The 11565-nt window shown below is 39.8% G+C and overlaps 2 protein-coding genes across 6 annotated transcripts in view; both read right to left on the bottom strand.

Moving 5' to 3' along the window:
• The window catches only part of LOC112158967 (pyruvate dehydrogenase E1 component subunit alpha, mitochondrial), a 12008-nt gene extending 9179 nt beyond the window's left edge, over positions 1-2829 (bottom strand). For 2 of the 3 annotated variants that reach the window (XM_024292700.2, XM_024292701.2), the window contains exons 1-2: positions 2388-2829; positions 326-346 (exon numbers count right to left, since the gene is read on the bottom strand). In XM_024292700.2, the coding sequence (XP_024148468.1) occupies positions 326-346; positions 2388-2447 (81 nt within the window). In that variant the 5' untranslated portion in view covers positions 2448-2829. The remainder of the gene's footprint in view (positions 1-325; positions 347-2387) is intronic. The other variant, XM_036217423.1, reaches the window with a different exon arrangement.
• Positions 2830-2983: 154 nt separating this feature from the next.
• The window catches only part of LOC112158968 (acyl-coenzyme A thioesterase 9, mitochondrial), a 13583-nt gene continuing 5001 nt past the window's right edge, over positions 2984-11565 (bottom strand). The window contains exons 3-16 of one of the 3 annotated variants that reach the window (XM_024292703.2): positions 11176-11202; positions 10889-10934; positions 10565-10735; positions 9526-9563; positions 9375-9458; positions 9207-9310; positions 9015-9088; positions 7682-7749; positions 7494-7605; positions 6619-6709; positions 6457-6542; positions 6298-6385; positions 3430-3580; positions 2984-3360 (exon numbers count right to left, since the gene is read on the bottom strand). In XM_024292703.2, the coding sequence (XP_024148471.1) occupies positions 3305-3360; positions 3430-3580; positions 6298-6385; positions 6457-6542; positions 6619-6709; positions 7494-7605; positions 7682-7749; positions 9015-9088; positions 9207-9310; positions 9375-9458; positions 9526-9563; positions 10565-10735; positions 10889-10934; positions 11176-11202 (1196 nt within the window). In that variant the 3' untranslated portion in view covers positions 2984-3304. Of the gene's footprint in view, positions 3361-3429; positions 3581-6297; positions 6386-6456; positions 6543-6618; positions 6710-7493; positions 7606-7681; positions 7750-9014; positions 9089-9206; positions 9311-9374; positions 9459-9525; positions 9564-10564; positions 10736-10888; positions 11111-11175; positions 11203-11565 lie in introns of all 3 variants that reach the window. The other 2 variants (XM_024292704.2, XM_024292705.2) reach the window with 2 other exon arrangements.

Here is an 11565-nt window from a genome sequence, read left to right as displayed (position 1 = left end):
CAGGGAAGAGGAGATGACAAACACTGGGGGGGTCGGTCCACACAACACCCCCATGAGTGAGGACCAAACCAGAGCAGAAACCTCCAATACGTCTGACAGCAGTTTCAAAGAGGAACACAGTAAACATAACTCTGCTTTGAATCTGGGGAAGCTGTGTTCACTATGAAGCTGAAGTCTCTGCTGCTGAGAGACGTGGCTCAGACAGGACACAAAGATTCTTCTACAACCGTCACACTTCTGGAGAGGAACTTCACACAAACTTGCTGGGTAACGCCATCGGGGCAGAGGGAGGGGGGAGCAGGAGCAGACATCGGCAGCAGCTTACCTCCGGCACTGTCTGGGGTCCCTACAGTTCAGGGCCGGGGGGTCAGGAAAGAGGAGGGAGAGAAGCGAGAAATGAGCAGGGATTGTTGACAGCTGTGTTTGTGAAGAATGAAGGATGGGGAAGACGGACACATGGAGGCTCAAACATCAGGGTTCCCCCAACCACCAAACTGGACATTTGAAAAACCAGAGTAAAACTAATAACTACAAAAAGTAAAGAGTTTGCTAAAGCATCAGTTCATACCTACAGACTGCAGGAAGCTTTCGTTCACACTAGGGCTGCCACGATAAGTCGACAAATCAAAGACCAATCGACTATTAAAATAGTTGACGACTAATTTAATAGTCGATTAGCCGTTACTTTATATTATATGGAGTCAGAGTGTAGTAAAGTTGAAAGGTATGATGGTATTTTGCTAGCTTTATGGACTATTTTGGCATTTATTAAGGTTTTTTGGAGTTTAGCTAATGTTTCAGCTTTATGCTAGCTATTTTGGCAAATTTAGTTTTTGTTTTAGGCTAATTTGGTATTTAACTAATATTTTAGCTGGCAATCAGCTTCAGCGTTTTCAGCAATTTCAGCATCTTCAGCTGCCAAATTCAGCTTACAGCAGGGGTCATCAACCTGGTGCCCGCCAAAAAACACAACTCACTTGTGAGCTGCGTCTGGTATTACATTTTTTTCTGTCGCTACATTTTTTTAAGTTACACTTGCATTTACATATATTTCAGTATTAAAACATCTTAAAAATATGTTCATGATACATGGACTTTAGATAAGTTTAGGTGACCTCTGACCTACTCTAGTTCAAAGATCATTAATTTTGTTAAAAATGCTGCAGATTTGGTCATTAGTTCAAAATGTGACAAGATTAGTTTAAAAATGTGTAATTTGATTTTTCTCTAACATTACATAATTGATAAACATGGTTCATCATTGTGAAAATGAGACATTTTTCCCATGAAATGTAACAGATCATCTGAAAATGTAACAATTACTGAGATTAATAAAGTGTTGAATATTGTTGTCCGTTTCCCCGTTGTTGTCATTGTTGATAATTATGGTGAGAAATCAGTGTCTTCATATAGAGGACTATCATTATTCATTATTAATAATGCAGAACTAAAGGTAAACTGAGCAGTTTGTTATTTCAAACTGGTAGCCCTCCTTATGATTCAGTACTCATGAAGTAGCTCTCAGGTTCAAAAAGGTTGATGACCCCTGGCTTACAGCATGCACACCATTGTGAATATGTCTAGTTTTATTTTAAATTTAATTATGGTTAAGATTTTTACATGTTTTACATCCACCTTGAGCATTACCCGATTACTCGACTAATCAAAACAAAAATAATCGATGATTAATCGACTATTAAAATAATCCTTTGTGGCGGCCCTAGTTCACGAGATTTAACAAACTGTAGCCAGAAATGCACTAACTGTATTGTTGGAGCCCTTCTGCTGTGAATCCACAATGACTTCAGCAGGATGGACTTAAAATATTTACGAAAAATTGTTCCATCATCAACTTTGTTTCGGTCGAAGTAATGATTCAAATGTGCATTAAACTCAGCTTTAAAGTCAGCTGGGTGCTTTTAATTCTGCTTTATCTCAAATAAAAAGCAAAACTTTTCATTTTCGGCTGGTTATCTTAAATTCAGACACTGTTTTGTGTGTCTTAAAGAAATTAGTTCTGAGAAAACGGGTCCCCACCATAGACTGTAAAAACAATTATTGTTTTATATACAGTCTATGGTCCCCACAGGTGCAACATCACAGCTGCAGCAGGGCGACCTGTGAGTGCTGGAAACAACATTTCACAAACAATGACGCCTGCATACAGCAGTCCGACTGAACATTAACAAGAGCCGTCAAAAACACACAACAATAAGACACAGAGGAACACAAAACACTCACAAATTACAGGTAAAAGACGAGCTAGCTACAAGCTAATATTAGCTGCGGTGCACAAGGTCAATCCCGGACACGCAAACCCACTACAAACTGGGTCTAAATGCGGAGCCGAATCACCCAGAACCCGAAGTCCAACCCGAAACACTCACCGCGTTCCTGCCCGTCATCCTGCAGAGCGCGTTAGAGATGATACTCAACATAGTCTTCATGCTGACCCGCAACGATCGGCTCTGCGAGGATTTGAAATGTTGGTGTCCGCGCGGGAAACGAGTCCGGGAAGAAAACTGGAGCACCCAACATTGGTTCCGCAGAGACTTTAGCGTGTACGTTTACGCAGCTTAAACCTCAAAACTTTATGAACATTTTCATTTCAAAGACAATGCAAACAGTTAAAACTGAAAAAAAAGAAAAATAAAAAAAAGGCTGTAGTTAAATGCAACAAAATAGTTTCACCAATACATTTTCACTGGAAATTGTTGTTTGTTTATTAATGACGTTTCCCTATTATTTTAGCTATTGTTGCTATTATTAATAGTACTATGCACTATGTGCCATATTCCATGCACTTGACTGTTGGTACGTTTGAAACAAATTTAAATATATAATGATTATTTGCATTTTTGTTATCCACTTCCCAAACATACATATATAGTTGTAGGTCTTATATGTTTCTTTTAATGTGACACTGATATTTAAAAAGCAAATTCTGCCTTTGAGTTAACTTAAAGCAAAAAAATAATTGAGATATATGTATATATATTTTATTTTTTTAAAGCAAAAAAAAAAAATGAGCCTCCCACCTTTGGTACCACCATAGAATAAATACAAGAAAATGTGCGTAGAAGCAGTAGTGTGGTATAAAAATGTAACATACAAACTGCATTGTTGTAACATGATGCTGCAAAGATAAAAAGAAAGCATGGAAAGCAGCCATCTTGATCCTGTGTCAGACACAGCAGTGTAAACATACTGGGCAAAAAAAAGAGGTCCAACAAAGTGACTTTCTTTGTATAAAAGCATATTAAGTGCAGTAATTTTCCTTGGTTGAGAGAATCTTGGCAGATCATCAGGGGTGCACAGTTTGGTTCAAGTGTCTCTTTCCATCCAGGTACAGCATCGACTCTGAGAGACGCACAAACACAGTCAGTCTCTGCTTTTCCTGCTAACAGTCCTCAGTGTGCTGCTACTCACCTCCATAAGTCTTGGGAACGATGTTGGGAACGTCGGCGTCTGAGGCGAAGGTGTAGTGGAAGATGTTGGTGGTGCTGTGCTGACGCGTGAGAGGGTCAAACACCTCGCTGTGAACTCTGACCTGGATGTACTGATCCTGAGTGTAACACACCTGAGACACAAACAGCAGATGTGTTAACAGACACTACTACTTACCTTCTACTGACGACACACCGGTCATCTCTTCTCCCAAAGTAACGCTCTCTATCTTATAACTCCCACATCAGAACATCACGCGCCCTTTCACACTTGATGGCTATCCGACAGCGGACAGACATAGAGCCGCGAACGCCTCAGCTCTGCAGTGAGACTAGTTTGGATCTCCCTAAACATTGAAGGGAAATGGACAGCTACAAGGTTATCTACATTTATTAATCATCCATACGTCACGGATATGCTGCTGTTGGGAATTTATCAACCCTCAAACGGTCCAAAGATAAACTGAGGCAAATGCCAACGTGGATCCAGCAGGTGATCCCTGCACACAAACCCTGGTAGTACACCTGTTGGAGGCTGCATGGTTAAAGGAAATCCATGTCTGAGTCCAGAACATGAAGGAAATCAGAGCATTCTTCAGCCTTTATTCCACTGTTTGGAGATTCCTCAAAGATTGTCGGAGAGGCACCAGAGAGATGTGATCGATTTCTCTTTCTGTTGGCCAGGATAATGAAAAGATCTGCATTTCCTTTTTTTTCTTTTTTTTTCTTTTAACTTGTCCTGTCCAACAGCTGAGCCAACAGATGTGGGCTGAGAGCTTCTTGTGTTGGTCAGATTTTACTGTCACAACAGGGATTTATTGAGTATAAACTCAAGATCTGCATTTTCTGACTAAAGGATGGTATCTCACAGTTGATATTGAACATTTGTTAGCAGTTCACTTCTGCAGTAATTTGACATTGAGGTTGTGATGCTGTTAGCAGGATGCTCCAACAGAGAACAGACAGGTTAATAAAGTACTGATCAAAAAGGAAATATGAGGATCTCTATGTTTGACTAAATAAGGAATTCACACGTGAATATCACAATCAGTAAATCTCCTCTTTAAAGCCATGAATCCAATCAATAGATCAGGAGTGTCGAACTCAATCAAACAAGGAGCCAAAATCCCAAACACACCTTAGGTCACGGACTGAACAGGATAAACATTTATTAAACACACTAAAACTACATTTATAAAACTGTAACTGTAGCGCTGAATCACGTGACACGGAATGATTGAACAGCAGAGCGTGCTGCGTCGGACATTTAATGACTGCGCACACACTTCATTCAGCAAACACCGGTGAGACACAAACTTTGGTAGAGCGTGTGTAAAGCATGCCTACCTGCTCGCGTTTGTCATTCATCTATAGAAGAGGCAGCCGGTAAGAAAAGACTTTGTCCGAACATTAGAAGAGCTGCACTCTTTTGTTTCCTGTTTGTTTGGTGTGGCAGTGGGGCGCGCTTTGAAATCGTGTGCACTTGAGGTACCAGTCGGACTTTTCAGTTTCATGCGAGCTGATGTTTAACCTGTAGGTGTGCACTGTAGCTTTGGTGAATTTGTGGTGTGGAGTTTCAGGTAAATGTTATTGGTCTTTGCTGATGATATTTTGGAGTAATTCTTGAAATAATATTAATTTGGTGTATGAACTTAAATAAAAATGAAGGGTTTGATTAATTAAATTGAATAAAAGTGTTATTAAATTAAAGTAAGAATTAACTTGAATAGAAATGTTATTAAATATGAATTCATTGAGCATGCATTTTAATTCAGTAATATAAATGAATTTATTGTTAAAGTGGGGCACTTAAAATTATATAAATTATTGATTAAAGTTGTTTGTTTCTGTTGTGTGATAGAATTTGACATTGTAAATATTTATTCATATTATTATGTGTATTTTTAAGCTTTTTACCTATTCACTGCTCACTAACAAAAATGGAAAAATAAATAAAGATTGGAAAAGTTGCAGTCTGAGTAAATCAGCCCTCTCCTTTGGATACTCAGCCCTTTTTCAAGTGTGGGAAAAGCGCACAAAATTTGGAAACACTTGACAGTAACTTTTTAATATAATTATGAACTAGATATATAGCATTACCTGTGATAATGCTAGTGTGAAAACTTTAAGCTGAATTTGTCCGCTGAAGATTCTAGTGCCGATGGCTGAAGATGCTGAAATTGATAGATGAAAACGCTGAAGCTGATAGCCAGCTAAAATATTAGCTAAATGCCAAATTAGCCTAAAGTTTAAAAAAAAAAACCTAGGTTTGCCAAAAATGCTAGCATGTAGCTGAAAAAAATAGGAAAATTCCAAAACAGCCTAAAAAAGCCTAAATTAGCCAAAACAGCTAGCATGTAGCTGAATTATTAGCCAAAAATAGCCTAAAAAATCTTAGTAAATGCCAAAATAGTCCAAATATCTAGCAGAATGTTATTTTTATAAACTTTAAAACTGTACCTTTTTAACATAATTATGAATAATAAAAAGGCAGGAATATTATTCCAGAATAATCAACTTAAACCTTAAATAACTTTCAATATTTTACTCTCCATAAAAATATATTTTGTCAAAATGATACAAGTTAGAAATGATTGCAAGATAACATCCGGTCATTAATAACAATAAAATAAAATGATCTGGAGGGCCGGATCCGGCTCCCGGGCCTTGACTTTGACATGTGTGCAATAGATGATGGAACAGGCGTGTTTGCAGGCTGGTGTCTTCTTCAGGACACCAGCTTCTGCAGTGATGTGCATGTCAGCTTAGTGCCGTCAGAAACGACAGAGGAAAGTGAGCAGGCAGCTGTTTGTGTGGATGGATGTAATCGCAGTGTCTGTCGCTCTCTGACCTGTGAGGACAGCAGCAGCAGGGAGCCGATCTCCACAGGTTTCTGGAAGAGGATGTCGTCCACAGCCACCAGAGTCGGGCGACGGCCTCTGTAACAACAAACCATCGTTAAACGGTCAGACGGGCTTCATTGCAGACATCCGTCTCGGTGTGAACTCACGCGTAGGAGCAGGCGTTGGCCCAGCCCAGCTCGTAGGCCTTCCTCATCAGAAAACCTCCAAAAATCCTGTTGAAGATGTTCCTCTCCTGCTCACAGCACAAAGAAGGACAGTTGCTGACGCAGTCCAAAAGTGAACTGTTCTCTTCTGTTCTATAGTCTCACCTGAGGGTGGCAGATCTCCAGACCCTTCAGCTTGGCGTCTTCCATCCAGACGGAGTTTGGAGGCAGGAGTCGGCTGCGGAAACTGACTGTGCTGAAAGAGAAGAAGACAAACGCAGCTTAGAGGATGGAGGAGGGAGAGGAGGAGAAGATTAAGGAAACAACAGATCAGACAAAAGAAGAAATGAATAAAGATGGTGAGGTAATAAAAGAACGGAAAAGATTTTGAGAAAATGCGGAAAGAAAAAAAAAGGAAATGAATGGGGAAAATAAAGAGCAACAAAAGGGAAGTTCAGGTAGGAAGAAAAGAGAAAAGAAGGAAGAAGAGAGAGTTCAAAGAGAAGCAAAAATAAAAAGAATTAAAGCAAATGAAGAGAAAAATACAGTATGGAGGAAGAGGAAAAGAAGAAAGAAAAGAAAGAAGTAAATAAGACAGAAATCAGCAGGAAATCAAAAAAGGATGAAAAATAAAGGAAAATAAAGACAATATAAGAAGAAGGAAACGAAATGAATAGAATCAGAAGAAAAAGGAAAAAGAGAAAGAAAATGATAAGTAAGGAAAAATAATATTAAAAGGAAGAAGAAGAGCAGAACTGAAAACAAAAATAATGAAGATGGGAGGAAGAACGGCTGTGAAACATCTCTGGACGTTTGTGATGAAGAATGTAAGCAGATCTGAAAGATTTACAATCATTTGGCAAATTTCAGAGGCAAAAAAGACTTGAGTTTAACACGTGTTCATGTAAAAACCCACAAAATCCGTCTGTGAGTCTTGAACCAAAAGTTTGCAGCTTTTCTCTCAGTTTTATCAAATTTAAATGTAAAGAAAGAGACACAAACCAACCAAAAGCACACGTTTGTTTGGAACAAAGCCCTACTTGGTGTCCAGAGTGTTGAGGAACAAACTGTGGACGATCTTCCTCTCCTCGTCTGTGGGGGCGACCTTCAGCAGCGACGCCGTGCTCAGCTCCACTCGCCTCACCTTATTGGCTGTAAATGCAGAGGAGGGAGGACACCTGAAACTAACTGAAACGCTCGCCTCTTAACCTTCATCGCCGCGATTTACCTTCTCCTTCCTGCAGGAGCTTCTCCTCTTCAGGGCCCTCAGGAATCAGAGGATTTACAAACGCTGCCCTAACATCAGGAAATAAACCCAACAGATGTTGTTGTGACTTTTTCAGGAGAAATAGAACACGTTAAAGTAGAACCAAACCATGCAGATGCTTCAGGAGGACATCTGGGCATTAAGGGGTTAAAAAAATGTCCAGGATGTTTGAGTCTACAATTCCAGTATCCAGAACCCTGAAAATTTCCCAGAAGTCTCTATTAAAAACTATTGCGCATCGATGCTCACTAGATTGACGAATATAGACCACAATGCATTGCGTTTGGACACTTTTTCATTTGAAAAAAATATATGTACATTTAGTTTTATAAACAAGTCAAGTTTTGATCATCAGAACAAATAAATTATCTTCATAAAATGTTCAAGTTTATCAGGTTTTTCCTTCTGCAAACAGGTGATGTCATTTTTGCTGTTTAAGAAAACGTTACTCATCTAAAAAACTTACCCTTTTAGAATGGCTTTTAATGCTCAGTAGGTGGTGGCATTTTATTTTTGTTTACTTGTTTTATTGCACTCTTAGTCATCTTCTATGTATTTTATTGCTGACTGCCTTTTGTAATTTTATTCTGGTTTTAATTAAGTTCTTAATTTGCCTAATTTAACTTTTTTTTTAATTCTGTCTGTCTTTTATTGTGAAGCTCTTTGGTACCCCTAAAGGAGTCGTAAAGTGGCAAATAAATAAAGCTTCATTCATTCAAAGTAGTGAACATGGTGTCCGAAATGCACTAAAACCCAGAGCACTAGATGGTCTCACACTGATACTTTTAGGGGTTTTTAGAGGAGATAGCTATAGGCTCCTCCCACTAACAGCTTAGACTTTACTACCCTAAAATTTCTTGTCTCACAAAATCATTTTTTAAAGGGATGTTTCTGTATTTTATCGCTGCTGTGGCTCCTTAAGGTCAAATTGTCAAATAGTTTTTACTGATACTGAATCCTATCCTCCAAAATCACAATAAAAACCTCAATATCTGAGCTTAGTTATCCTGTAGAGATAAGAATCAATAGTTCTCAGAAGATTCTCAGAATTCTCAGAAAATTAGGAAACTTCATCAAAATTTTCATTTAAAGTTTTCCATAAATGTTTATCCTGTTCCTCCTACGACCTTAGTTGTGTTTTGGATATTGGCTCCTTGTGTGATTGAGTTTGACACCCCTGAATTAAAATATCAAAGTTGTACAGTTGGAGACAAATATCTTATAGATCTTTTTATTGTGTAAAAGAAAAAGATTAGGTTGATGTAAAATAAAAGCTTGATTTGAAATCCGTCACCTCTTGTTCTGCGGGTCTCGAGCCACCATGACAAATGTAGCGTCCAGGATGGGGGCGTACGCTCCGTTCATAAACTGCAGAAAAACACAAACCAGACACATTCAGCTGATGTTCATGTCTCTCTGGCTCCCTCTACCTGAGGAGGAGCATCTACCTGAGACGTACACATCTACCTGAGACGTAAACATCTACCTGAGACATGTGCATCTTAGCTTCAATGGACGTCTTGCCCACCCACGACACGTGACCTGTGAACTTGATGTCGCAGTCCGGATAGATGATGTGCTGCCTCATGTCTGAGAACAAACAAAGACCTCAAACAAAAAACAAACAAAGACAGTGAGCTCATGTTTGACTCACCGATCTTGTCCACCAGGGCGGTGACGATGGACAGAGGAGACCTCTTCAAAGCCGGGTTGTAAGTGTGAGAGTAAGAGATGAGTACTGAGGATGAGGAGGATGTTAGCGTGTCACAGAGTGAAGCTCCATCTCTGATCTGATCAGCTGATACCTGCTAAACTGTCCAGGTCCTCCAGGATTCTGCCAAACCTGAGATGAGAAACCAGAGCAGATAGGATGGAGTCCATGGAACCACGTTTGTTCAGAGATGTTCAGAATTAACATGTCACTATTTTCAATTAAAAAGAAGATAAGTTGTGTTTCTTAAATGAATCTAGTCCTTTTTTCAGTCTGGGTTTATAAACCCAGTTTTATACAAACAGAGATCCAACATGCTGTGAAATGGTCAAAACCAGCTGTACTTTAGTGTCCCTCTGCAGCCACCGTCCTGTCTTCAGGGGATCTAGGAAGAGTGTGCAGGACTTTTCTACTGTGCTGATGTCACTGCACTTCTGCCTGGCATTTTTGATGTTCATTTCAAAGTTGTTTTTATATTAAACTAAAGACCCACCTCAATGAAAATGGTGATTTTTGGTAAATGTATCTGATGATGGAGGACATGTATAAAGAAAATTAGGATTAAAACAGTCTGATTTTTTTTATTCAAATTGTTGTGAATCAGAAGCCAATGGAAAATGATCATATATAAACTGGTCAGGCAACAAGCGCTGCAGCGCACCATTCTGATGCATCCACTTGTAGATAAACAGATCCATGAACGTCTTTGTCTTCCTGGAATCCGGATCTAAACTGTACGTCTGGATCGTTCTGATTTCGCTCGCCGTTTTGTTGCAGCGTTAATGCTAGGTTGTGAGGGGCTGTAAGCTAGCAGGAGAGAGTGTAAACAGATGGGTGATGGGAAGTGGGGCGGGGTTGTTCCACCCACAACTCGGACATGAATTTCTAATAAACTCCTGCTGCTCTGCAGAAACTAGGTCTTAAAAACCGAAACAGGTTTTTGGTTTTGCCTAAAATGGCCACAATGGTATTTAAAAGTCCACTGGGAACACTTTGAAAATAAATCAAAAGATGATCAGAGTGGGGCTTTTGATGATTTATGCATATTCTGATATTTATTCATACTTCATCTGAATTTTGTTTGGTTGTCGTTGACTTTAGGTAGTGAGGAGGGGGTCGTGGCGTGTGCTGACCTGACGGTGTTGTGGAAGGTCAGGTACTTCTCCCGGAGCTGCGGCTCAGAGCCCAGAGGCAGGTGAACCTCCTGCCGGCTGTCCTTCATCGTTTTGCCTGGAAGGTTGCTTTGAGACTTGGCGAGCATGGACGACAGCGAGGCGCGCTCCGCCATGGCCTGCTGGTGGTCGCTGAGAGCAACAGCAAAGCTTTACTATCCCACTCTGTGCACACAGGCTCCTCCAACTCTTTCTCAATCAGATTTATAAAGACTGATTTTTTTAAACATAATTTTAGACAATTATGAATAGAAATGAAATCTTCATGCATTACTGGGTCAGTACCTCCAGTTGGTCGAAGCTCCAACGATTTCCCTCAGCTTATCTCGCACTGAAACACAGGGAGGACACAGTCACACGCTTCATCAGCAGCAGAACCGAGCCGGCTCCAGACGACACACGATACCAAACACCAAGAAAGGGAGCAGAAAAGAGTCCAGCTTCAGCGCTGCAGGCGAGAAGTGGGACAGATACGACACGAGCAGCAGCTCACATGCAGAGGTGAACCTACAGCCAATGAGAAGGGAGAGACAGGGAGGTGCAGACAGGTTTGTTGTGGTTTACCAACACACCGTTTGACACGTGTAACGGAGGACTTCCTGTGGAGACAAACACAGGTTAAAACCACTGAACACACTCCTGCCGACACTCAAAACAATCAGCACTCGACAGGATTACAGCATACTTGAGAAACTGAGTTTAAATCTCAATTTTAAAATTAAGATATTAATTACATCAGGGGTGTCAAACTCAATTGCACAGGGGGCAAAATCCAAAACACAACTCAGAACAGGATAAACATTTATTGAACACTCTAAAACTATGTTTTTAAATCTTTAAAACAATAACTGTTTAACGTTTTTATGAATTAAATATAAAGCATTACTTGTGATAATGCTAGTGTGAATGCTGTAAGCTGAATTTGTCCAATGAAGATGCTGAAATTGATAGATAAAAACGCT

This window comes from Oryzias melastigma, linkage group LG20 (genome assembly GCF_002922805.2).
Source record: "Oryzias melastigma strain HK-1 linkage group LG20, ASM292280v2, whole genome shotgun sequence".
In the NCBI taxonomy this organism is placed as follows: Eukaryota; Metazoa; Chordata; class Actinopteri; order Beloniformes; family Adrianichthyidae; genus Oryzias; species Oryzias melastigma.
This window is presented reverse-complemented; position numbering and strand designations above follow the sequence as displayed.